At 44.8% G+C, this 26,955-nt stretch overlaps 1 protein-coding gene across 2 annotated transcripts in view; it reads left to right on the plus strand.

The window, feature by feature from the left end:
• The first annotated feature begins 447 nt into the window (after positions 1-447).
• GPC4 (glypican 4) overlaps positions 448-26,955 on the plus strand; it is a 124,207-nt gene continuing 97,699 nt past the window's right edge. The window contains exon 1 of one of the 2 annotated variants that reach the window (XM_031661014.1): positions 448-550. In XM_031661014.1, the coding sequence (XP_031516874.1) occupies positions 463-550 (88 nt within the window). In that variant the 5' untranslated portion in view covers positions 448-462. Of the gene's footprint in view, positions 551-1,148; positions 1,824-26,955 lie in introns of those variants that run through there. The other variant, XM_003918295.5, reaches the window with a different exon arrangement.

A 26,955-nucleotide genomic window follows, 5' to 3' on the forward strand; every position in this document is an offset into this window, starting at 1 on the left:
TGACAAGTTCCCGAGCTGCACAGTTCCCTTCATTTAAGGAGCCCCGGGAGCTTCAAAAAACACTCATTAATGGAATCTGACAAAGCTTGCAAGATAGGAAGTCTCGCCCATTTCCAGTTTTCTGGTGGAAAAGTGGGGACTGAGTCCGAGAGGGGTGTCAGTCTCTCTCATGGGGCTTGAGTGGGTAGGGGGTTTGGGGGTCCTGGGCTACCATTATTCCATGAAATTCGACGCCCCCTACCCCGGCGTGCTATTACCAAGTCGCTTCCCATTTCTGGGCCCCAGTTCCCCTACCTAATAGAAGGAAGGGTTGGGCCAAATGGTCTCCAAGATCTCTGCGGTCAACCCTCACTTTGCCCCCTCACCTCGCGGTTGGGGATTTTTTCCGCTTCAGGGTTCGGTTAGACTTGTAGCAGAACCGGGTCGGGGTGGGAGTGGCGTCGAGGGGGTGGAGTGTTGCGAATGCGGGAAGGAGAATGCCTGACGGGGTCCTGGACAAATTGGTGTTTCACGAGCACCGTCCTATGGGAAGCAGGTCTGGGGAGACCAGGTGAGGCTCTAGGACGAGCTCAGAGCCCCAAATCCCCCCGCTGCCTGCAGCGAAACAATGTAAATAATACGCCTTCCCCGCCCAGCCCGGGAGCTGCGCGCATACGAGCGTCCGCGGGTGCGGGATGGCAGCGGGGAGGCGGATATCGCGGCGGAAGGGGCTCCGCGCGGCTTTTGCCCATAGGCGGCGGGTCAGGTGGCCGCGCGCAAGGCCTGCGGCTCAGACGTGGGCTTCGGGGACAAGTCCCAGGCCGTCCCGGTCCCCAGAACCTGGGCCCTTCAGCCCGGAGTAGTTGGCCTTTCCTTCGCGGTTGGGGGGCGGTGGGCTGGCTCCCCGCCTCCGAGGAGGAGGGGAGGAAGGAGGAGCCGGGTGGGGCGTGTCATGCGAAGGAGCGCCGGGCGCCCGGTGCGGCCCCCTAGGAAGTGGATTTGACCGCTCCGGATCCAGCCCGGCTTCCAGGTTTTCTCCCGGCCCGGCCCAGCGTGCTCCCGCCTGTCTCCGGCCCCCCCGACGCCCGCCCCCTCCCCCCGAGTGCCGCCCGCTTGGCCAAGTTTGCGGAGCGTCGCCGCGCACGCCGGCCAGTCAATCAGCGGCAGAGCTGAGAAGGGCACAGCCGCGCGGCGGAGGGCAGAGTCAGCCGAGCCGAATCCAGCCGGACGAGCGGACCAGCCCAGGGCAGCGCAAGCCGCGCGCAGCGAACGCCCGCCGCCGCCGACACCCTCCGCGGTCCCCGCGGCGCCTGCCACCCTTCCCTCCTTCTCCACGTCCCCGCCTCGCCGGCCAGCCAGCTTGCCGGGTTCGCTGCCCCGCGGAACCCCGAGGTCACCGGCCCTCGCCTCTGCTTCCCTGGGCCGCGCGCAGCCTCCACGCCCTCCTTCTCCTCCTTTTACCCTGGCCCGGCGCCTGGCACCGGGGACCGTTGCCTGACGCGAGGCCCAGCTCTACTTTTTGCCCCGCGTCTCCTCCGCCTGCTCGCTTGTTCCACCAACTCCAACTCCTTCTCCCTCTAGCTCCACTCGCTAGTCCCCGACTCCGCCAGCCCTCGGCCCGCTGCCGTAGCGCCGCTTCCCGTCCAGTCCCAAAGGTGGGAACGCGTCCGCCCCGGCCCGCACCATGGCACGGTTCGGCTTGCCCGCGCTTCTCTGCACCCTGGCAGTGCTCAACGCCTTGCTGCAGGCTGCCGAGCTCAAGTCGAAAAGTTGCTCGGAAGTGCGACGTCTTTACGTGTCCAAAGGCTTCAACAAGAACGATGCCCCCCTCCACGAGATCAACGGTAGGTGGGCACCCCCGGGAGGTGGGCGTAGAGACCGACACCTCGGGAAGGTGGCTGCAACCCCCTTTCCCCGCCCCGCCGCCCTCAGCGCCGGACGCAGGTACACTAGAGGGAGAAATGGGCAGTCGAGAGAGCAGGAGCGAGCGAGAGAGCCAGGCAGCCCGGGCGCAGGACGTTCCCCGCGGGCGCGGCGCTCCCCGCCTCCAGCACTGCCAGCGGAGGGGAGCCGCCGGGTTGCCCGGTGCCACTGTCGCGCTCCGCTCCCCACCCGCGCTCCCCCTCCCCCCCTGCATTATTCGCCGTCCGAGGAAGCCCCTGGGGATACTGGTCCTCAAAGTGCGTGTTACAGGCTCCCTCGCCTTTTCCGGGTTGAACTCCTTATAGGACGCCCCGCTTTGTTGTATGGGTGACCACGAGAGGTCGGGTAGGGGTGGAGGTCGCCAGTGGGGTGTGGTGGAGGGAAACCTTCCGGAGCTTGCTAGATTCTGGGGGTCGCAAAACGTGGAACTTGAGTTGATGTTTCATTGATGTTCTTTTAAAACTCTCTCCCCGCCTCTCTTGAACCGCCGATTAGGAGTTTTAGTAGCCTCAACGGCTTTAGAAGTCGCCTTTAAAAAGCAAACGACTACCCCTACTCTCCACCCCTCCAAACCCTGACTTTTGGGAACTCTCCTACTTTCCGGAAGGTATCGGACCAGAGGAGTATTTTTCCCCTCTTTCTTTTTTCTTACCTCATTTTAAGGGTTAATTGCACTTTCAATTACAGACCTTTGAAAGGACTGATTACAGGAAACCTGAATCTCAGTTTGGAGATGGTTATGCAAATAGAGACGGCTTAGCCTGTGAAAAAGTTCACCGGATTTTGGCGCCGGTGGGGTGGGATGGGGGCGTGTATGGGGGTATTTGTGAAACCCTCTCTCCGACCGCTGGGGAGGCAGCGTTCGGCGGGTGCCCTGCGTCCTTCCCAGCGAGGCCGGCGGCGGTGTCCGGCCGGGTCCCCTCCGGGTCGCACTCTCTTCTTAGCAGCGGCCAACTGTTGCGCGCAGCTCCGCGGGCCGCGCAGGTAGCCCGTTCGCCCTGGGGGCTCAGAAAGCACCATGAATCTAGCTGGCTGGTGGCCAGCGTAATCTAACGGAGGAGTGAGAGATTCGAGCCCGGGGGGCCGAGCCTCCACTCCGAACCTTTCATGGAAGTGAGTGGAGCGCGCCTTTGCCTTGCGGTGCTGGTCTCCGGGTGGGGCGGGCAGCCAGCAAAGGAAATACTGTAATTTCAACCAGGCGCTTCCAAAGGCTTAGGAAGATTTGGGGGTCATTTTTTGGAAGGGCTATTAATAACCTTGGAGATTAAGTGCAGTCATCAATTACATATAAATTACAAAGGTAATTGAGGGAAGTTGTTGGGAACTTTTGGAGTGTAACTGGCATCTGTCTAGAAATAGAACCGAAGAAATTGTTGGAGCAGCCCAGGCGCCCACTGCACCTTGGCAGTTACCAAATAACATGCTCACTACTGATTAGACACTGTTTGCCCTTCAGTTGCCTGTCTTTTCGGGAGCTCAAGTATGTCCTCAAAGCGGCACGATTTTATTGGTTGTAGAGCCCTGAAAAGCCCTCTTTCTTCCCCTTCCTCCCGCCCCGCCAGAAAAAAAAAAATGAAGTGAACTAGCAGCCGCTGAAGCTTGGGGGCTCTGCAGGTCAAACCTGGGGCCTTTGTGCCCTGCACAGTTTGGGCCTGGGCACAGTGGAGATGATTGGCGTGAAGGTTACAGTTGTCATTCCCACATTTTGAAGGGGTAGATGCAGCTCTGCACTTAATGGGAATGTGACAAGGTTTCATCTTCTGCTCATGCAAACAATATGTACCTTTGATACTGACTGCAGGCATTCAGCGAGTGGGGTTGTGAAATTGCCCTCCCCAGTTTCCCCAACTTTGCTCTGTGCAGTCTTTCGCTGTGGCAGGGCATCTTCCCCAGCCAGCATCTCAGGAAAAAGGAAGCTTGAAGGGTGCTCAGAGACTCTTCAAATCAAAGGGAACAAAGGGTGTTCCCTTTGATTGTCATCATCCCCAGAAATCACCTGAGGGATATTTGCATATATGTCTATCTGGACATTCCCCCATGCCAAAGATAGGGGAGTTATTAGTGACCAGCAGCAGGAAATGGAAGCTAATGTGCTCACACCCAAAACATTTTATTCTTTTTGTCTTGTCCTTCATCTCCCTCCCAGGGCTGCTGCTTTTATTTCCCCTTTTGAATGACCTACTGGACTGCATTCTCCTGAGGAACAAAGGAAGTGCCTTTTTAGCTGGAATCCTTGGAAGACCACCAAGGACTTTAGCTCATGCAGTGCAATTTCGCACCACTTTCAACAATAACAAAAATGCATGACTGAATGGCTCAAAAATGTGGAGTGTTAGAGGCATTCATTTGAGTCTAGGACACTGTCACAACACAGACGGACCCAAGTAAATACCTTTAGACGGCCAGTATAGAAACAGGCATAATCTTTACCATTGCCCTGGCCTCTCCAGATGCATACATTAGCCTTGTCTTCTCTGGGCTACACTCAGATAATTTTGGTCATTTTTTAAGGGGGATAGTCAATATAGTGACTTGTATTCAGCCTAGGTCTGAATGGATTAATTGCCAGGCACTTTCCCTGGGATGGGGGATGTGCTTTTTTCAGTGCAAAACACCCAGGATCATTTTCCAGGTGAAGTATCACAAAGTCTGGGTTCCTAGCTCATTGAACCCCAGGCTCAGCCCAAGTTTAATGTTTTATTCCAGATGGCCTTGCACTTGCCTTCTAGAGGTTTGAACAGGCTTTAAGAATACTCCATGTTCTGGAGGAGTCTCAGTCTTTATGATCATAGTTAGGATAATCTGATGTGCTCTCAAGGGTGTCAGGGAGTACATCATGCTGACAGGGCTTCCAACTGAGGTCCTGCATTGCCTGTCTGCTTGACCCCTGTGCTTTTCAAATAATGCTGAGCCCAGGTGCCATGATCAAAAGGGATCTTTAACACAAAGGTTATGTTTTTGTTCAGATTTCAATGACTGTGTGTTTTTGGAACTCCTACTATGTGCAGTATCTTCTGCTCAGCATTGTGGAGACAGCAAGAAAGGCAGGAGGGGCTTCTGCCACCAGGACCTTTCCTGTTAGTAGGGAGATAAACCAGGCACACACAAAATTAGAATACAACACTGTGGTGATAAGTGCCATACAAGTGATACAGATGACAAGAAGGGAGTGCCCAGGCATTTCAAAGACAGAAGGGATTTAGGACTCTAATACTATAGAATATTAACTGGGTAAAGCTAGTTCACTAGTAAAAATGAAAATGCTAATGATAATAAGTTTAAAAATCTCACCATTTTCGTTATGCCTCCCTCCATAAAGACAAAGGAAAGGTAAAGGGTATGCAACAATGGGCATTTTATTACTCATCTATGTTGAAATTGTTTTTAAGAGTGAGGCAATGGGTTAGAAGCGTTCATGAACTTGTGAAAGGTCCTCTTCACAATGACATTGAATGATACTCAGAACTTTGTGCCCTAGTTGCAGTTTTGGAGTTTTTATTTCTTGTTCCCTTTTGTGTTCATGAGCAATGCACATATGATCATGTGCCCACACACACACATACATATGTACATGCACAAAGGATTCCAGGACTTCTATAAGCTGTTATGACTACGTGGAAAAAAAGTGCATGTGTATGTGTGTTGGAGAGGTAGCAATACTTTCTAATGGTGAGTTGATTATATATGACACACAGCATGTGTCTTTAAGATTTGTAGTCCCCCTTCCCCACCTTAAGTAATGTATTGGATTTTGCAATGAATTTGTGATCTCCTGTTTTGTTGGAATCATCAGTTTGGCTCTGTGTTTCACTTGGGGAGGGTCAAATTGAACCATAGGGCCTATCACTGTAGAAATTGTCCCAAGTAGTTTACAGGAGGTATCTTCTGGACATGTTCAAAAAAAATTTAGTAAAAGTTCTGGCTTCTGCAGCTCAGTCTCTGGTTAGAACATATAAATATAAAATGTCTGATTCAGCATAATTACTGTTTTCCTTTTTTATTTGATTCACGTGGGGTCGCATGCAATTTCAGGATTAACTGGAGACTAGACTGAGGAATGAAAAAGGAAGTTTTTTTGTTATCTATACAAGGGAAACAACATTGGTGTTAATCTGAGGCAGTTGGAAGTGAGTCTCTCTGGCTCCCCAATGACCTTAACTGTTTTAGCACTGAGGTTTTTTCTCATTTATGTTTTAAAAAATGTATTTTGGCCTCATGATAAGGGTTCGTAGCTATCGAATGCTTTCTCTGGGCCTGGCCCTATACCAAGGAACTTACATGATTCTCTCATTTAAAACCCACAACAACCATATGACATCAGAATTATCTCCATTTTACAGACAAGAAAACAGATTCAAAGAGATTATGAAATATGTCCACAATCTTATAGCTAGTGAATGACAGAGGTGGGATTTGAACCCAGGTCTTATTTGTTCTAGAGTATAGTTCATGCTATGTTGTACAGATAGTAAGACAAAAAAGTACCTTCTTTATTCCCATAGAGGTTGTTGAGATATAAACTATGGAAGGACCTTCAGCTAACTAGTAAGGGACCATCATCAAAACAGCACAATTTTCGCATTATAGTGGAGAGGATCCAGTCACATCTGATCAAACCCAGACATAGACAATCTAGTGTTAATGGTAGAAGGAATATAAATTGTATTTCCTGGACAATACAATTGAGGAGCCAATGAGGGTTTCTGAGGGAGGGGAATGTCGTCAGTCAAGCTGTTTTAGGAAGATAACTAGTGGCTCTTTGGGTTAAGGGTTGGCAAGGCAAGAGATAAAGACAGGGAGGTCTGTCAGCACACTCCCCTTTTAAATAGTTCTTAATTGGTCTACCTGCCTCTTGTCTGTCTCCGCCTCCTAACTCCCTGTTCTATCCTGAACATCCACAGCTTAATTTCCTTACATCACTGCTTCGATTTAGAGTCATTCCTGTGCTTTGAGCTTCAGTGGCTCCAAGCATCTCAAATTATACTTCTTTCATTGAGTCACTTCTGAACTTGCCAGGGTTATGTGCCTGCTTCTTCCTAATTCCCTGTTGGAACCAGATCCATGGTCTTCGTACATAACTGCCTTGTATTATAGTTAACTGTTTGCGCAGGCACGTGTTTGTCTTCTCTCCTCAACTGGAAGCAACTTGAGGGCAAAGATGGCAACTCCTGGTCTTGTTTGTAGGTAGCAGTACCAAGTGTGGTAGGTCAGTGCAATATTTGTTAAACAAGTGGGAGAATGACATAGATAATTCTATTGTGTTTTCTGTCAGGACACTAGTGCTGTAATGAGATTATACTGCCTTGATAGGCAGTATACTGCCTGTCTCTTGATCTCCTAGGAATCTTTGGATCTAAACTTTTTTTTGGCATGAGTCTCGCTTCTGTAGCCCAGGCTGGAGGCGGTGGCTGACCGGTCACATCAGGCTCCACCTCCCGGGTTCACGCTTATTCTCTCCGCTTCTCAGCCTCCGAAAGTAGCTGGGATCTACAGGCGCCTCACCACCACCGCTAGTTTTTGTATTTTAGTAGAGACGGGTTTCACCATGTTAGCTAGGGATGGTCTGACCTCCTGACCTCGCGGATCCACCCGCCTCGGCCTCCCAAAGTGCTAGATTACAGGCGGAGCCACCACGCCCGGGCTCTTTTTTTTTTTAAGACTCTGGTCTCACTGTTGCCCAGACTGGAGTGCAGTGGAGTGATCTTGCCTCATCTCAACCTCTGCCTCCCAGGCTCAAACAATTCTCCTGCCTCAGCCTCCAGAGTAGTTGGGATTATAGGCATGAGCCACTACCACCTGGCTATTTTTTTTTTTTTTTTGAGACTGAGTCTCTGTCGCCCAGGCTGGATTGCAGTCACATGATCTCAGCTCACTGCAGTCTCCACCTCCTAGGTTCAAAGGATTCTCCTGCCTCAGCCTCCCGAATAGCTGGGATTATAGGCGTGTGCCACCATACCTGGCTAATTTTGTATTTTTAGTTGAGACGTGGTTTCACCATGTTGGCCAGGCTGGTCTTCAGCTCCTGACCTCAAATGATCCAGCCTCCCAAAGTGCTGGAATTATAGGCATGAACCACTGTTCCAGGCCTGGATCTAAACACTTTGAATGAAATAAATTTAAAGTAAATCTGCATATGTTGGTATAGCTTGGAGGACATTTTTATTCTTTTGGGGGCATGCTTGTCTTTACCACTTCATTAATAACTGAATGCTTATAGGATTTTTTTTTTTTTTTTTTTGAGACAGAGTTTCGCTCTTGTTTCCCAGGTTGGAGTGCAATGGCACGATCACAGCTCACCACAACTTCCACCTCCTGAGTTCAAGCGATTCTCCTGCCTCAGCCTCCAGAGTAGCTGGGATTACAGGCATGCACCACCACACCCGGCTAATTCTGTATTTTTAGTAGAGATGAGGTTTCTCCATGTTGGTCAGGCTGGTCTTGAACTCCCGACCTCAGGTGATCCGCCCACCTTGGCCTCCCAGAGTGCTGGGATTAAAGGCATGAGCTACTGCACTGGCCAGGATTTTTTTCAGAAAGATTCAAAATTGTTTTTCTTAATGCCTTGAGATATACTTCTTTAAAGAATGAACAGTTGAGACTGTTGTGATTAGGCAATTTGGGGCAAATTTACCACATTAGATTCAGAACATAGAGCTTGTTCAGTGTGCATCAGTTACCTTTTAACACAAAAAAACTCAAGTTTATTGTCTTTACCAAGAAGAACACAAGCTTTGAAGGGTATCAGAATATTTTATATAAATAAACAGAATGCTAAAATACAAACAGGTAAAAACTAGCATTTTCAAATCTACTTGGTTAAACATCTGTTGCTTACTATAGAGAACATGAAAGTGCAGAAAATTCATGAAGCGATTCCATCCTGGAGGTAATTTGAAATATTATGTTTAAGTTCTGATGCATTTAATTCAGCAATCTGGTGGGAGAGAAAAATCAAAGAGCTGCATCAGCCAGGTATTCAACTTTTGAAAAAGAAACTCTAACAAATGTTAGAAATTAGTGGAAAAAATTGAATGGGAGAGTTAAAAAAGTCAATAACCTCCAGGAAGCCTGGAAACTATGTAAAAACATCTTATTGGAAGCCCAGATAAATGTGTGCCAGACATCAAAAAGACCAACTGCTTGGGGGAAGATAAAAAGAACCCGGCATGACTAACTGGCAGAGTAAAAGAGGCTGCTTCGGGGAAAAAGGCATCTTTCACAAAATAGAAGGAGTTTAAGCCAGAAGAGGGAAGTCCACTAGGTTTGACAAGGCTCAGGTACAAACTAGAAATTAAGTGGGCTGACAGAGAATTGAAGTTGAACCTTGCAAGGGATTTGAAAGATGGCCTGTGTGATAATAATGGTGAAAAGGGTAGGTTGAGTCCAGCCTATCTGAGGAGAAGCAGTATGGCTTCTTTAATGGTAAACTGTGCCTGATTGATCTCTCAGGGTTCTTTGTGAGAAAAAAAAGCATTAGGATACAGAGAAACAGATATACATCATTTAGGTTTTAAAAAATTATGCAATGGGATTCTAAGGCAAGGAATATTCAGAAAATATATTTACTTTGAGATAAGTGGGGATAGTTGGACAGAGAGGAAGAGTGAAGGAGGGAAGAGACTCCACTGTTGTAGATGGAGTAGTTTACGTGGAGAAGACATGGCTTATTGGAATGAGTAGTTCTAGCCTAACTCTGGCAAATTAGTTGTCAAATACCTTTGGTGAGGTTCTTCCCTCTTTGAAAAATGGGGTGAAATTGAACCACCTGGCGCCTGGGGAGCTTTTAAAATATACTAATACCTGGGTACCACCCCATACCAATGAAATAATACTTTCTTCAGGAGGGACAAGGCCATGGATGGATGAATGAATGGATATGTGTGTGTGTGTGTGTGTGTGTGTATTTTTTAAAAATTTATTTATTTTGTTTGAGATGGAGTCTTGCTCTTGTCACTCAGGCTGGAGTGCAATGGCGTGATCTCAACTTACTGTAGCCTCCACCTCCTGGGTTCAAGCAATCCTTCTGCCTCAGCCTCCTGAGTAGCTGGGACTACAGGTGCGTGCTGCCACGCCTGGCTAATTTTTGTATTTTTAGTAGAGATGGGGATTCACCATGTTGGCCAGGCTGGTCTTGAACTCCTGGCCTAAAGTGATCCACCCACCTTGGCCTCCCAAAGTGCTGGTGTTACAGGCATGAGCCACTGTGCCTGGCCCATGGTAGATTTTTTTTTAGACAAAGTCTTGCTCTATCGCCAAGGCTGGGTGAAATGGCATGATCTCCACTCACTGCAACCTCCGCCTCCTGAGTTCAAGTGATTCTCCTGCCTCAGCCTCCCGAGTAGCTGGGATTACAGGCGTGCACCGCTACTACTCCTGGCTAATTTTTTATATTTTCAGTAGAGACAGGGTTTCACCATGTTGGCCAGGCTGGTCTTCAACTCCTGACCTCATGATCTGCCCCTCGGCCTCCTAAAGTGCTGGGATTACAGGCGTGAGCCACCATGCCCGGCCTAGTTCCCTTCCATCTCTGAGATTCTATCATTCTAAATTTTCCAATGAGATTTATCACGAAGTGTTGTTTGAGATAAAGCCTTTAGTTTAGACTCAGTGCATGGTTGTTTTAATTTTGGCTAACTTGGATTTAAGAGAAAGGTGTGTCAAACATGGAGGAAAATATTTTCAATCAAGATATAAGTGTGAACCACAACAGGGTGATGCTTTGCTGCAGGTAGAGACATAAGACAAGGACAATGAGAATGTTTTGGAAAGAATTAGAAAGGAATCCAGCCTTGCTGTCATTTATTGATTAAGTGTCAACATGCTAGGTGATACTTCTTCCCTTTTTCTTTATTGGTAAAATTTAAAAAATCTCTTCATCCCTTACTTTAATGTCCTCTTTGCCATGTGTTCATTCTCTTCAAGTATCTTATCAAGAAATAGAAGTACAGTAAATCCCTAGGCTTCTAGCTGGTGTAACTGTCCAGAACACAGCTGGGAATGTGGAAGTAAGCAGAAAAGCCAAATGATGGAAACAGCTGTCATAAAGCCCATGCATTCTATGTGGAGAAAAGGCCTTCAGAAATTTATTATCAGCAATTATTGAATGACTTCTGTATCCAGAGCAGTATGCTGGGTGCAGGGGATTCCAAGAGGTGTCAAGCAGGAATCAAGCTTTTGAGGAGCTTGCATTCAAATTAGGTAGATAGGGTTTATACGTGAGAAGATAAAATGCTTCAGTTATCCAGTTTCCCAGTCTATGGCAGATTAGAAGTAGCAAATGGTACTGGTTGGGGGCCGATGGGAATCACAGGAAGGGATTGTGTTGGAGGCAGGTAAGACTTGACATCTGGAAGAAGTGAGAGAGGACAGTTGGAGGGTGACCAGAAGCTGAACGGGAGACCCAGAACTTGCTGGTCTTGGCAGTTTGAGATCTCCTAGAATGGGCGAATGCTCAAAGCCACCTTTGTAACCATAACTATCGAGGGCAGTAGTATATTTCATTATAGTATTAAATAATGGTGTTTGGCTTATTCTGATTTAAAAGTTCAGAAAGTACATTTTAGAAAGAGTTCCATTACTGGGTGCGATGGCTCACGCCTGTAATCCCAGCACTTTGGGAGGCCGAGGTGGGCAGATCACCTGAGGTTGGGAGTTCGAGACCAGCCTGACCAACATGGAGAAACCCTGTCTCTACTAAAAATATCAAAATAAGCCAGGCGTGGTGGCACATGCTTGTGATCCCAGCTACTCGGGAGGCTGAGTCAGGAGAATCACTTGAACCTGGGAGGCGGAAGTTGCAGTGAGCCGACATCGAGCCATTGTACTCCAGCTTGGGCAACAAGCTTGAAACTCTGTCTCAAAAAAAAAAAAAAAAAAAAAGTTCTATTAGAAATATTCAAAATATGAAAACCACCCTTTAAAAAAGGGGAAATTTAGTTAACTTACACATTTACCTATTTAGAGCACCCAGTTTCCCAACAGTGCTGGATCAACAAGGAGTCATTCTACATATCACTTTGTCTTTTTATTTTAAAAAATATGTTAATGATATATATTATTAATTCAGTGGCTTTTTCACCTCAGAGCTTGTGGTTTATGATTTTGTTCCTCTGCACCTTCTTTTTTCTTTTCTTTTTTTCTTTTTTTTTTTTTTTTTGAGACAGGGTCTTACTCTTTTGTCCAGGCTGGAATGCAGTGGCATGATCTCTGCTCCCTGCAACCTCTGCCACCCAGGTTCAAGAGATTATCCTGCCTCAGCCTTACAAGTAGCTGTGATTATAGGCGTGCACCACCACGTCTGGCTAATTTTTATATTTTTAGTAGAGATGGGCTTTCACCATGTTGACCAGGCTGGTCTCGAACTCCTGGCCTAAAGTGATCCCTCCTCAGCATCCCAAAGTGCTGGGACAGGTATGAGCCACCACGCCCAGCCCCTCTGCACCTTCTTTTGAAAGCCCTCTAGAACATCCAAGTTTGACTTAGTTCCTGGTACTGTACTACCTGCTGTGGTTTAGGAAACTGACATTTTGACATGCTGTGGTTTAGGAAACTGACATTTTGACATACCTGCTGTGGTTTAGGAAACTGACATTTTGACATGTGGTTTAGGAAACTGACATTTTGACATGAAGTCAACAACAGTTGGTTCCTAGTTAAGGGTGACACATTTGAATATTGATTTCCCTTGTAAACACTTACCAAACTAGGTAAATGTATAATCATAAGAAACACTAGAAGTTAAGGATAGTCTCTGACTGTGTAGCTGTTTGAACCTTAAAAAAAAGCAAAGCTCGGCTGGGTGTGGGGCTCTCGCCTGTAATCCCATCACTTTGGGAGGTCAAGGCAGGCAGATCACTTGAGGCCAGGAGTTCAAGACCAGCCTGGCCAACATGGTGAAACCCCATCTCTACTAAAAATACAAAAATTAGCTGGGTGTGGTGGTGTGCACCTGTACTCCCAGCTACTCGGGAGGCTGAGGCACAAGGATTGCTTGAACCCGGGAGGCAGAGATTGCAGCAAGACGAGATCACACCACTGCACCCCAGCCTGGGCGACAGTGAGACTCTGTCAAAAAAAAAAAAAAGTGCAGCTCTATGTGTCCTGTCATGCCAGATCTGAGAGACCATGTATCCCCGGTTCTTATCACACTGCATGGCATGGTGGTAGGTGCTCAAGAACCTTAAGCATGACTTTTTACTTCTGTACTCATTCCAGGATGAGATATTTTTATTCATATCTGCTATGGTCTTACTATATTCTTCCAAAATTCATATGTTGAAATCCTAACCCTCAAGGTGATGGTATTAGGAGGTGGAGCCTTTGGGAAGTAAACCCTCATGAATGTAGAGGCCCCAGAGAAAACCCTTGACACTTGTGCCACATGAAATTATGGTGAGAAGATGGCCCTCTGTGAGGAAGCATACCCTTACCAGAACCCAATCTAGCATCTTGATCTTGGACTTCCTGGCCTCTAGAACTGCAAGCAATACATTTCTGTTGTTTAGAAGCCACCCAGTCTTTGGTATTTTGTTTTAGCAGCCCAAACAGGCTAAGATAACTCTTTATAAATCTAATTATTTTAAGCTATCTCATTTTTTTTGGTAACTTTTGCATACATTCAGTACTAGATGCCTAAGTAAGGAAAGGAAAAGAAAAACGTGTTTTCTTAACCCTTAACCTAGAGTGTGGTGCTCTTTCTTGGCTTGCTTGGAGGTGGGCGCTTAGTATTTCATGTGGTTTATTTTAATCCCGGTAGACAAATGATTGCTACTTCTTATGCTGTCTGTTCCAGACATTCAGACATTAGCAGTAACTTGGCTGTGCCTGCAGAGGTGCTCTTTCTTTTCTTTTCTCCTTCCTTCCTTCCTTCCTTCCTTCCTTCCTTCCTTCCTTCCTTCCTTCCTTCCTTCCTTCCTTCCTTCCTTCCTTCCTTCCTTCCTTCTTTTCTTTCTTTCTCTCCTTCTTTCTCTCTTTCTTTCTCCCTCCCTCCTTTTGGGACATAGTTTCGCTCTTGTTGCCCAGGCTGGAGTGCAATGGCATAATCTCGGCTCACTGCAACCTCTGCCTCCTGGGTTCAAGTGATTCTCATGCCCCAGCCTCCTGTGTAGCTGGGACTACAGGCACCTGCCACCATGCTCGGCTGATTTTGGTAGAGACAGGTTTCACCATGTTAGCCAGGCTGGTCTTGAACCCCTGACCTCAGGTGATCTGCCTGCCTCGGCCTCCCAAAGTGCTGGGATTACAGGCATGAGCCACTGTACCTGGACTCAGAGGTGCTTTTAGAAGAGGCTACCTTTGCCCCTTTTTGTTGCATCAGCCTTTCTACTAGGTGCTCACTTCTGTCTTCTCCTGGAGGCTTGGGTCAGGGCTTGATCTCTGCTTCATCACAGCCATTCTTTTCATGCTAGTTCTTTCTTCACAAAGCCACTTTGTCAGTTTGGCTTTTGCAGGCCTCTTAAAGCCTGTCTTCTTTCTTCTGTTCACCTTCTACCTACCAGAGCAGGCTGGAAGTTGTTTCTTTTGGATTGTAGATGTTTCCTTAGTTCACCAAACCCTTGACGTAGTCATCCCAGCAAGCATTAAGCCACCAGAATATTTTTTTTCCTTCAGTTATTGTTTCTATTTCACCACATGTTTGTCTCCATTGAGTTTTCAGTCTAGTGTTTGGTCAGAGATGAAAACAAAGCACTGTGTCCTTGCAAACTGCAGTGTAAAGCATGTGGTTAGCAGTTACTACTTGCAATGGTCCAGTCTGAGTGGGAGTATCATTTTTCTTGGCAGTGACTTCACAGAAAGTCTTGTTTTTTTGGTGCCAGAATAAGCAGTCATTACATTCCTTACAATTTATAGTCAAATTATTATCTACTATTGTTAAAATTGCCTTAATTATAGACGATTTCCCCATGTTAAGATTTTAAAAAGTAAAATAAGACAACCTTTTACCAGTGTACTTTAGAAATGGTCCTTAAACATCACACGTCACCAGAATGTTGGAGGCTATGGTAAGGATTAGTTCTTTGTGTTTATGGGGATATTGTTTTTTAAAGGAGAGTAGTGAAATGAGTTTACTTTAAACTGAATTTGAATTAAATGCCCTCAGCTGGCTGGTTGGTTAATGTTCTGCCTTGTTGTTTACCCCCGGTTTGGAACTAGCTTTTCTTTCTGCCCTCTCAGATCTGATGGGCCTGGACACATTCTGGGAGGCTCTTCTGGTAGGAGGTCAATGGATTATTAAGCAGTGAGGCAGTCTTAGAAGATGTTCTTGTATTCTTTAGGTTGGAGAGCAAATGATGAAATAACAACCTTCCAAAATAAGGGACTGCATCAGTTTTCTTGTAATCTGAATGAAGATTTAGGTGATTGGATGGGATATGTTTCAGCTTAGCTAATGTTTCATAATCTCTACCTTTGGGCTTTGCTTTCAAGATATATGTAAAATTTGTCATCTTACCATCTCAGTGACTACTATCCTGGTCTCACCCCTCATTACCTCTTGCCTGGATTATTGCAGTCGCCCATATCAGCTCCCCTGCTCTAGCTCTCTGGCTCTGGCTCTCGCCAGCCTGTGTTCTCAGCATAGCAGTCAGTGTGATGGTATTCTCTTAAACTTAAATCAGATCATATCACTGCTTTGCTCAAAATGCTCCAATGGTTCCCCATGCCAACCAGAGTGAAAATCGAGGCTTATGAGCACATCTGCCTTCTCCTGTGCCAGCCCACGAGGTCTTCTCTTCTCAGGCTTTATCTTTATCTAAGGCCCCATCCCATTCTAGCCATGTTGGTCTCTCTGTTTTCCTTCAAGCACACCAGGCACGTTTAGGGGCCTTTGCACTTCTTATTTTCAATGCCTTGAACACCCTGCTGCCAGATAGCAGCATGGTTCACTCCCTCACATGTTTTGGGCCTTTGATTACCTGTCACCTTAATAGAGAAGCTTTTCCTGGTCTCTGTATAAAGTAGGATACTCCCCCCCCAAAAAAAATAAAATAGGATACCCCCATGCCCCCACCCCCTGCAGACACACACATATATTCATATACTTCGTCCTCCTTCCTCTCTGCTTTCTTCTTAGTTATCACCACCTGACCTGTGGGCAGGGGCTTTGCCTCTTTTATTCACTGCCCTATACTCAATGTCTACCACATTGGCTAATACTCAAAAATGTTTGTTGAATGAATACATGAATGAGTACTCCTTGCAAATAGATTGCTCTTAGGCAAAAAGCTTTCAGGGGGCATAGTTGACTCTTTAGGACTTCTGAATATGAGATTATACATATGAACTGCCATCTGTAGAAAGGGGATGCCTAGGCTGGATTCATTCATTCAGCAGATATTTAGCAAGTGCCTATTAATTACTAGGCACTGATGACAGAACAGTGAATAAAAAGGATACAAGCCAGGTCTCACCCTCATGGAGCTCACAGTCTAAATGGTGAGACAGACATTGAGTCATTCAATAATTCTGCAAATTGGCAATTAGTTACAGTTGTGATAACTACTTCCAAGGAGAAGCCCTTGGTCTTGGGTGTGGGGTAAGGGAATGGCAATCAGGGCAAAGCATAGTTTTCTTGAACATTATGGGCCTATAAGGCCTTCTCATTTTCTAGGAGTAGTGCTTTTTACATCATCACAAGCTCCTGCCTCCAGTGAATGGCCAGGGTTTGTGTTTCTGGCAGTGGATCCTGAGATGAGTCCTAGAGCACTTGTGCAGTGGTGCAGGGAAGATAGGCCTGAGTTATCCTGGCTTACATGGAACACTTTCTCTGGTTGCATATTGTGAACAAAAGTTCTCTGGAAAGGAATTTGGAGGAAAAAGATTTCATTCCAGTGAACAGTTTGTAAACTGGGGAGACACATCCTTCAGTGTAAAACAAAAGTGCACATTCCAGAGACCAAAGAGAGGCTTCTGGTTTCTGGTTGTTTTTGTTTTGGGACAGAGTCTTGCTCTGTTGCCCAGGCTGGAGTACAGTGGTGTGATCTCAGCTCACTGCAGCCTCTGCCTCCCAGGTTCGAACAATTCTCCCAATTCAGCCTCCCAAGTTGCTGGAACTACAGGTGCACACCACCACTCCTGGCTAATTTTTGTAGAGATGGGGTTTTGCCATGTTGGCCAGGCTGGACTCAGACTCCTGGCCTCAAGCGATCTGCCCACCGTGGGCTCCCAAAGTGTTGGGATTACAGGCATGAGCCACTGTGCCTGGCTGGATTCTGGTTTTAGAACGAAAGTTCACACCCAGGTTCCTAAGCTAGTGTTATGCAAATGAAAGACTGAAATTTGCTTAATTCCAATTGGTTGACTCAACTGAGCCCTGATTGGTTGATACAAGTGAGCCCTGATTGGTTGGTACAGGTGAGCTCTGACTGGTTGCCTCAGGGGAGTTCTGAAAGTCCCAAAGCTAAACAGAGGTGGGTGTTTTCAGGAAACTCAGAGGAAGTGTGTCACCTTTCGTTAGCAAATGACCTCTTGGTTCTATTTTAAACTTAGGCCCAGTTAACCACTTGGGATCCACCTTGAAGGACTGGCTCTTTCAGATTCACATTTGTTTACAATACTGTGGCCATCATTTTAAGGATTGGGTTTACAGGGGCACTGGGAAATGCAAAGTTAACGCTTGTGTCACTTTGCACTGTTGTTTTCTGTTCTCTAGGTGGTCTGCAGAGGAGCCAGACAATTAGTGCTAAAGCCTTTAGCTTTTATGAAAGGTCTGAGTCCACTCTCATTTTCATAGAGACCACAGAAATACTGTCATTTGATTGGTGAGTGACTCAAGATGAAGCCCTCTGGCCCTGCAATAGTAAAACTCTGGTTTAGCAAAATGTGGATGGAATGCACCTGTCAGTTGGTAACAAGATTCCTTCCCTCTCCAAGCCTTTATCAATGGTGACTGCGTGTGCAGGTTGTCTCAAGGAGAGGGGGGTCCTGGCTGTGCAGGGAGCAAGTGCAGAGGCTGGCCAGGGAGTTTAGGATTGTAAGCAAATGCAGCCTGAGTGATAAGTCCTAGCAGTTATCATAACAGGATGGGAAGGAACCTTCCTTGCCACATGTTGCTGCTCTGAGAACAGAGGTCTTCTGTATTTCAAGAAAGATTGTTTTTTCAGAATTTTAGATGAACACTGTGAGATAGGTCCCTATTTCTTTTTATTTATTTATTTTTTTCTTTTCTCTGAGACAGAGTCTCACTCTGTCACCTAGGCTAAAGTGTGGTGGCACAATCTTGTCTCACTGCAACTTCCACCTCCCAGGTTCAAGTGATTCTCCTGCCTCAGCCTCCCGAGTAACTGGGATTACAGGTGAATGCTACCACACCTGGCTAATTTTGTATTTTTAGTAGAGGAGGGGTTTTACCACATTGGCCAGGCTGGTCTCGAACTCCTGACCTCAAGTGATCCACCCATTTCAACCTCCCAAAGTGCTGGGATTACAGGCGTGAGCCATGGCACCTGACTGATAGATCCCTATGTCTTAGTTTGTTCAGAAATTCAAAGTCCTAGTGAGGAACCCTGAAGCTAGGGTATGTATAGAGACACTAGCTTGGATGCCTGACAATTTTACCTAGAGATACGTGAGTAGCTGTGACAACTCAGTGTTTTTGGGTTACAAGCAAGTGTTTTCAGCCATTTTCTAATGTGGACCCCTCTTCTGAAGGGCACACTGCATAGCCATGACAAAGGCTGAAGCCCCAACCTCTCTATTTAATGCAGCGAACCGACTGCCTTGTTGTAAATTGGGAGCAAGTTTGTAGGCAAGGGGCGAGTTTGCTTAAATATGAAGACTAAGGTGGGCCCTACTTTAAATATGAATTTAAATATGAAGATTATGGTATATGCCCTATTTTAAATACTATAGGCTTACTATATTTTGTTCGTTTGAGACCAAGTCTCTCTCTGTCGCCCAGGCTGGAGTGCAATGGGGCAATCTCGGCTCACGGCAACTTCTGCTTCCGGGGTTCAAGTGATTCTCCTGCCTCAGCCTCCCAAGTAGCTGGGATTACAGGGGTGAGCCACCACCATGCCCAGCTGAGTTTTGGATTTTTAGTAGAGACAGGGATTCACCATGTCGCCCAGGCTGGTCTCGAACTCCTGAACTCAGGTGATCTGCCCGCCTTGGCCTCCCAAAGTGCTGGGATTACAGGCGTGAGCCACCGTGCCCGGCCTCAGCTTACTATTATTATAAGGATAAGTTTTTTGATTAAGAATAGAAGTGTTTAATTTCTCTTCTAATGGTTCTAATGGTCCATTTTCTAGGAGGCATTCAGGGTTTGGGCTGAGCTGCATGAGTTTATGACAGAGCAAACCAATCTTTAACTATCTAAACTTAGCTTTAAGTTTATGGGTGTGTGATTGTCTCTGCTTTTTTTTTTTTTTTTTTTTTGGAGACAAAGTCTCACTCTGTCACCCAGCCTTGAGGGCAGTGGTGTGATCACAGCTCACTGCAGCCTCAACGTCCCGGCCTTAGATGATCCTCCCACCTCACCCTCCCAAGTAGCTGAGATCACAGGCACACACCACCATGCCTAGCTAATATTTATATTTTTTTCTAGAGAGGGAGTTTTGCCATATCGCCCAGGCCAGTCTCGAACTCCTGGGCTCAAGTGATCTGCCTGCCTCAGCTTCCCAAAGTGCTGGGACTAGAGGTGTGTGCCACCACACCTGGCTAATTTTTGTATTTTTTGTAGAGACGAGGTTTTGCCATGTTGCCCAGGCTGGTCTTGAGCTTCTGGGCTCCAGTGATCTGCCTGCCTTGGCCTCCCAGAGTGCCGGGATTACAGGTGTGAGCTGCTGCGCCCAGCCTCTGCTTTAGTTTAGAAACAGACAAAGCATTTGCCATTTTTACCAGTAATCTTTTAGTGTTTCTCTTGGAGTGCTGAGATTTTCTTGGTTAGCTTCTAAGCTCAAGAATGAAGTGATATACAATGAGATTCTGGGGATAAGCATGCTTATCTCTCTGCTGGGTCTGTAATGAAAGGTTTGTTAAGCAAATAAATGGTGTAAATATTATATCAGGAAATGTTTAACACCTACATAGGGAAAGAGACTATTCCCAAACACCTCAGGAACAACCATTTTAATCGAAACCATTGTGTTAATTACAAAAATATCTGTTTATTAAAGTAGGTCTTTAAGTTGCTTTAGTTGCCAATACTTCCTGTGGTCACTTCGTGTTTGAAAGTGATAAGTTCATGTTTCTTTAAAAATACTGTATAATTCAGCCTATATTCCCTCCAATAAGTCAAATTTATAGAAGGCATTTCTGTAATCAACCAATTTAACGAGAGACTAATGGCAATTCAGCTGTTAGGACAGGATATTTGTTTTTCTTCTTGAAGTCCTAGCAGCTGTTGTATCCTCATATTTTTCAGAAAGGAAAAACAACTAAAAAAAATGAGATGTGTTTTTAATGTGAGGGGAATGCAAGCTGATCATTAAGAATAAAGGTAAATGATTGCATTTGGTGCAGTTATTGATTTCAGAAATGTCTTTGAATCTCTGTTACATGCATGAGTGTTATGCCAATGCTTTGTGGCTTCCTGGGATGACATTTAGGGAATGTAGATTTAGATGCTACATTTGCCAAATATAAATTGCCTCAAGTATTAAGTAGTTTTCTGAGCAAAAATTGATGGTAAAGGAATTTATCGCTATTTTCAACAGTTACCAGATGTGTGATCAGAGAGTTGTGTCAAACCTTGAATTTTTCTAATGTTGTATATTTAGTAGTATATGCTGTTGTTGAAAGTATAACCTCAACTGCAGGCAGTTTCCTAGGGACCATTAATTTGTACTTTAAAGTATTTCAGTTGTGATAGTCATTTTCTTTTGAAATGAAGGAAAATTTTGATCATTAAGAAAGAATAACAGCATTTTACACTAAGTAAATGTAAAGTATTGAAGATTTCTTCTAATACCATATAACTTAGGTTTCTTAGTTATATTGAATTCTGTCCACTGAAGCAATTGACTTTGTGCCAGTTTTCCTTTTCAGACAATTTATTGTAAACTTGAGCTCTCCTTTCTCATCTCATATCTCTCTTCTTTTCCTAATATTTGTTTTCTTTTAATCAGTCAATATTGATAATTTTTTTTCAGGCCTCAAATTTTTTTTCAGGCCTCAAATTTTTTTTCAGGCCTCAGCTTCCCAAGTAGCTGGGATTACAGGCATGTACCACCACATCCGGCTAATTTTGTATTTTTTTAGTAGAGACAGGGTTTCACCATGTTGGTCAGGCTGGTCTTGAACTCCCGACCTCAGGTAATACATCCACCTGGCCTCCCACAATGCTGAGATTACAGGCGTGAGCCACCATGCCTGGCCAAAAAATTTTAAAGGTATTATAAGCCCTATCTACTTAAAATTATTTAATCATATTCAATAGGATTCCTACAATCATGATGATAATTATTATTATTTTAATAACAATAGGTAACAGCTACTGAGCACTCACTATGGGCCTATTTTGAACGCATCATGTAGATTAACCCATTTAATGTAAACAGAAAATAGAAAAGATGGAGGATGGAGTGGAGAATTTTAAATGGAGTAAATAATTTTGAAAGGCTATTACAGTGAATGAACTGTGGGCTTGCGGGTAGCTGGGTAAAACAGGAGCACTAACTGGTTATGCATTTTTTGTTTATCTGATAAAAAGAAACATAAGAGCTCTTCAGGCAAGGTATTTTCTTGTTGTTGCTCAATCTAGAAAGAATGTTTTATGGAGGCTGTTATGTAAACGACACTAAACAGCTTAATAATCAGTGTTGTCAACATAATTTCACATCACCATTTCTTCTACTGATCTTCCAATAGAAGATCAACCAAAACAACAGGTGAGAAAGTCAGGCTTTTAGGTCCATGGAGTTGTCTTGGGTCTTTAGACTAAAGAATCAAACTCTTTCTGTCTTTAGTGGTAACTGCTTCTTTCTTCTGTATGAGATCATATCTCTTAGTCTCTGAGTCAGAGTTCTCCTGATAAGTAGCTACCAACACCATGATGACAATAATAAATACAGCTACCTCCAGTGGCCAGAAACCTGGAAAAAGTTGCACACTGAGGAAGCAAGAACCTGTGTACTGAAGCCACTTTAGAACTTGGAAGTGAAATAATTGGGGTGAACTGGACAGCATCTTCTCTTCAGCCCACTTTTCTCCTTGCCCTGATCAACTCTGCTCTCAGGACTTTGTACCTGGCACTAAGAGTTGTCATACTGTTATTAGAACTCCAGAGATTATGGTTTATGGTAGGATAAATGTTTTCCAGTTGAAGAGATGATAGAATACAGTGGTGATAAGAGTAACTTCTATATGTTTTACATATCACGATCCAATCCATATATATATATATATATTTTTTTTTTTTTTTTGAGACGGAGTCTTGCTCTGTCACCCAGGCTGGAGTGAAATGGTGCAATCTCGGCTCACTGCAACCTCCACCTCCCCATTCAAGCGATTCTCCCGCCTCAGCCTCCCATGTGTCTGGGATTAAAGGCACCCGCTACCATGCCTGGCTAATTTTTGTATTTTTAATAGAGACAGGGTTTCACCATGTTGGCCAGGCTGGTCTCCAACTCCTGACCTCAAGTTATCTGCCCACCTTGGCCTCCCTAAGTGCTGGGATTACAGGCATGAGCCACTGTGCCTGGCGTCCATATGTTTTTATATGGCTTAAATTGTAGTATGTATTACTGGGTGTATTTGCTGTTTTTAGTATAACAACTATAAAAATGCTTTTGTGGTTTTATACAGTTAAAAATTGCAAATGGCTGAATAATATTCCCTTAAGTTAATGTACTGTAATCTATTATATGTACCACAAATGGATATTTAGATTGTTTTTGGTGTTTCGAATGTGTGTTTTTGTGTGTTTGGTTTTATATTGGAATATAGCAATGATCATTCCTGTGTGTTTGGCTTCTGTTGAATAACTTCCTTAAGTTCAATTTTATGATACATTTTGTTTTTTTTAATAATCTTTCTTTCAGAAGGTTGAAAGGAAGGAAACTTTCCCCTTTTATGCCTAAAGCCTAGTCTAACATCAGCACATGCCAAATTCCTCTGTTTAGAGGTGTGTGGGGGAGCGAAGGAAATGTGAAGTTGAACCCAGGGCATTAGTTCTGAGAGTTCAGGTTTTTTTTTTTTTTTTCTTTCTTTCTTTCTTTTTTTTTTTTTTTCCTCTAAGCACTTCCCAGATTCACCCTTTCTTAGTTCTGGCCAGGAACCTACATCTACTCTGGTTTCTAAAAACCTAGTTCAGCAATATTCCCAGAAACAGCTAAACTGTTGGCTGGTGGGAGAATGGGTTAAACCTAAACTACAAATTAGTTGCTTGAAGGTAGTGCCTTTTCTTGTGGTTCTTCTGTCCTTTTGATTGGAAAAGGGTTTCCCACATGTCTGTGTGTCTCACTTTTAAAAATAAAACAAAGGAAAGAAACCCCAAACAAAACCCTTCCTAAAACATTTGTCATCTGAACAGAACTTCCTAGAAAGCAGTGTCATTGTTTCTAAAAGGAGGAGCTCGTAATAACCCTCCATTCTCCCTCCTCTCCCACTTTTTTACAATGAAATGATTCTATGACTATTAGTTGTGAAATGGCTTAATTCAGTTTCTTATTCTTTATTGAAAATAACTTTGCTATGCCTAGTGTCTGTCTCTGGTCAAAGGGCGTTTCCTGTGTCATTGGCTTCCACGGTTTGTCTGCTTTCAGCTTTGTGATCCAGAGGGTACAGTCTCGCCTTTTAAATTGTCTGCCTCATCTTTTATCTTTCAACGGGTCCTGGAAAGAAATCATCCAACGGCTTCTTTCCAGTGTCAGTTTTTGAAAGATCCGTGGCTTGCTTTATTTTGACAGGTGGTTGGTGAAAGAGGTGCTCAAAGGGTCGGGGAAAGGAGGAGGGCCATATAAGCGGAAGGAGAGGAAAGAGTTTAGCTGCTTCTTTTGGGGCTGTCTGACAAATGGCAAGTGATTATTATGCTCTCCTTTTTTTTTTTTTTTTGTTTTATTTTTGAAAAGGAGTTTGCCAATAAAGCCTGAAGTTGGAAGACAGCTGTATCCTTTTTAGGACCATTTCTGTGTCTTTCTTTACCTTAAAAGACTGGGGTACCCCCAATGGAAACACAATTGGGACATACAAGATGCAGCTGTATAGATAAATTTCCTGTAATGAACAAGAGTGATAAGTCATTGAAAAGCTAGGTGTCCTTATCAGTAGGAGCTGTCTCACTGGATAAGCCACAGAGTCCAGGCCAGTGTGATTATCTCAGATGGTCCCAGGGTGTTCAGGGATATCTCCCAGTAGCCCTGATTTGCTTTGGCCATGCTTTCTTTAGTTTATCCCACCTCCAGGAATAACAGATTGACTGTTGACTGGCTACTGGATATAAGATAGTGCTTCTCTTTATTGTAAGTGAATATTTATTTATTTATTTTGAGACAATTTTGCTCTGTATCCCAGGCTGGAGTGCAGTGGCGCAATCTCGGCTCACTGCAACCTCTGCCTCCCAGGTTCAAGCAATTCTCGTGCCTCAGCCTCCTGAGTAGCTGGGATTACAGGCATGCACCACCATGCCCAGCTAATTTTTGTATTTTTAGTAGAGACGGGGTTTTACCATGTTGGCCAGGCTGGTCTTGAACTCCTGACCTCAGGTGATCCACCAGCCTCGGCCTCCCAAAGTGCTGGGATTACAAGCATGAGCCACCGTGCAAGACCTATTGTAAGTGAATACAACTCCTCACCTCTTCTAACCTTTGGTAGCTTCCCTAGATTGTCATTTGTAGAGTTAATGGGCCTTTATTATGCCACAGGAGTGAGGATGAATGTTTCCCTTTAAATCTTCTTTCCCGTACCAGACTTTCCTCACTTCTTATCCCACCCTTTCCCTGACTCTCCAATAATGTCAGCTGCCCTCAGCTGAGTCCTCAGTTCAGCTTATATCTTGCTTGATGTGCATAGCCCAGAATTATACAATAATGTTCCAGGTGCTTTGCAGAAAGGTAGGAGAATGTATTATGTTCTGATTCCCATGCTCTCCCTCTGTTCATGAAGCAATTTTTTTGGGTATTGTTGACTGCAGTACATTTAACAGATTAAAGCCTGTTAATAATTAAGAACAATATGTAAGGTCCAAATCGATTTACAAAATTAACCAGCAGAAAACCACGGAACCTCTAACAATACAGAACTAAAAGGATTTGGGATCCAGGCCATTCTTTTCCAGACCTTCTCTTCTTGTTCTATCCCAGTCCTGGTTTACAAGTGGCCTCTTGGGAAGAAAGGAAGTGATTAGTAAGGGTAGAAACTGGGAGCAAAAAGCAGCCCACATTGCCTTTTTGTACTAGAACTGTTGTTAACAAAGACTGCTTGGAAAGAGGGCCATCTGCTGAAGCAGAGAGAGCTTTCTGTTATGAAGGGATGTTTGTTGCATGGCCTTTTAGGGATTCACTGTAACTTATAGAGCCTTCATTAGGGAAGGTGTCTCAAGCTCATAAGTGTAGGCAGATGATAACAACAACAACAGTAATAAAAATTTGATTCGGGATGGGTTTCTAGAAACTTGACAGTATACATAGCTTTTAATTCTTTTTACTGACCTTTTCAGAAGTTCTAAGATATTTTCTTTCCAGTTTGATGTTATCAAATTCCAATATTTACACTAGACTCTAGGCTGATTTATTTTTTCCTATTCTAAGTGGACACAAACTACAACATGAGCACATAAACATCACTGCCAGGCAGGAGAAAGAACCTTTGGGGATGAGGAAGCCTGGATGCTAGTCCCTGCCTTGCTGCTGACCAGCTGGGGGATGGGCATTCAACAAGTGAGCACATCAAGGTCTTGTTCCTGGTGTTCATGAAAGGAGGGCGTTAAACTTGATTATATTGCTAGGATCCTTTCCAGCCATAATAGTCTGTGTTTCACTGCAAATGCATTGAGAGCTGATGAGATGATCTGGAAAGATAAGGGGAATAAGAGGAAAGCTCTTTCCTCATTGCATATGTATTCTTGAATATAATAAAACCTTGAAATGAGCAGTTCTGGGTAACTGAGCTTTCTGAATGGTTTTTGTCTCCTTCCTTGCTGTCAGCTGTCATTCTGTACTGCTGTTAGCTTGCTCGCTTTTAGCAACTCCTGTCCCTCCTTCTTGGCTACTTCCCTTGTGCTCTTTGGAACCATAGCATTAAGCTGATCAAAACTCTATGCCAAGTCAGTGTACATAAAGCTGTGAGGGGAGGGCTTCTCCTATGGCTGTGGTGCATGGGTTTTTGGCTGATGGAACCCTTTGGGGGCTTATATTTAGGTTCCAGATAGGTAATGTGTTACTATGTCCCCATTTGTCTTAGGCTAGATATTAGTTAATACGCTAGTTCATTATGAAAGATGAGTAGGTGGGTGAGAGGAGGCAAGGGAGTCAAGTTATGTGTACATCAGAAGAGGCCTCATTTTAGAAAAGATCAAAAAAAGCAGTTTGAGATGAAGAAGTAGGCTGTGGAGCCTTTTTTGAGACAGCTGGAGTTAGACCTGTAGCTTAGATCATAATGAGAATGCTGGCTTGAGTGTACCTCTCTCTGTCTTCATGCTTCTCTTCTTGAAGTTGTGCACTGGGAAGAACATGCTGCCTCAGCCAGTGCCTGGAATGTTGTACGTGAACTTCTGAAAGACTGTGGAGACCCTGCTCCCCTTGTGTGACCGCATAGTCGCTGAGTATGAGTTTGAACCCAGCAGTTCTTCCTTCAGAAGGTTAAACGTCAAGGCGTTAACATTCAGATATGTCGTCTTACTCAAAATTTGCTTTAGGATCCTCCTGCCCGAAATCTAACACTGATGAGCACTCATTATGTTCAGAAGAGTCTTTCAGGCTATCAGGTCCAACAGCAGTATGTACCCACATTCCATGGCGCTGGCCACATGTATATTTCGTGGTCACAACAGAGTCATCTTAGATAGAGACCCTGGGTTATTTCCCCCCCATCTTTCTGCCTTTCCCAATTTGATGTCCCCCTCTTCCCACTCCCTGTACTCTACATATAGTGAAACCAAATGAGTCGTTTCCCCAAGAC

The sequence above is a fragment of the Papio anubis genome, chromosome X, assembly GCF_008728515.1.
Source record: "Papio anubis isolate 15944 chromosome X, Panubis1.0, whole genome shotgun sequence".
NCBI classification, from domain to species: Eukaryota; Metazoa; Chordata; class Mammalia; order Primates; family Cercopithecidae; genus Papio; species Papio anubis.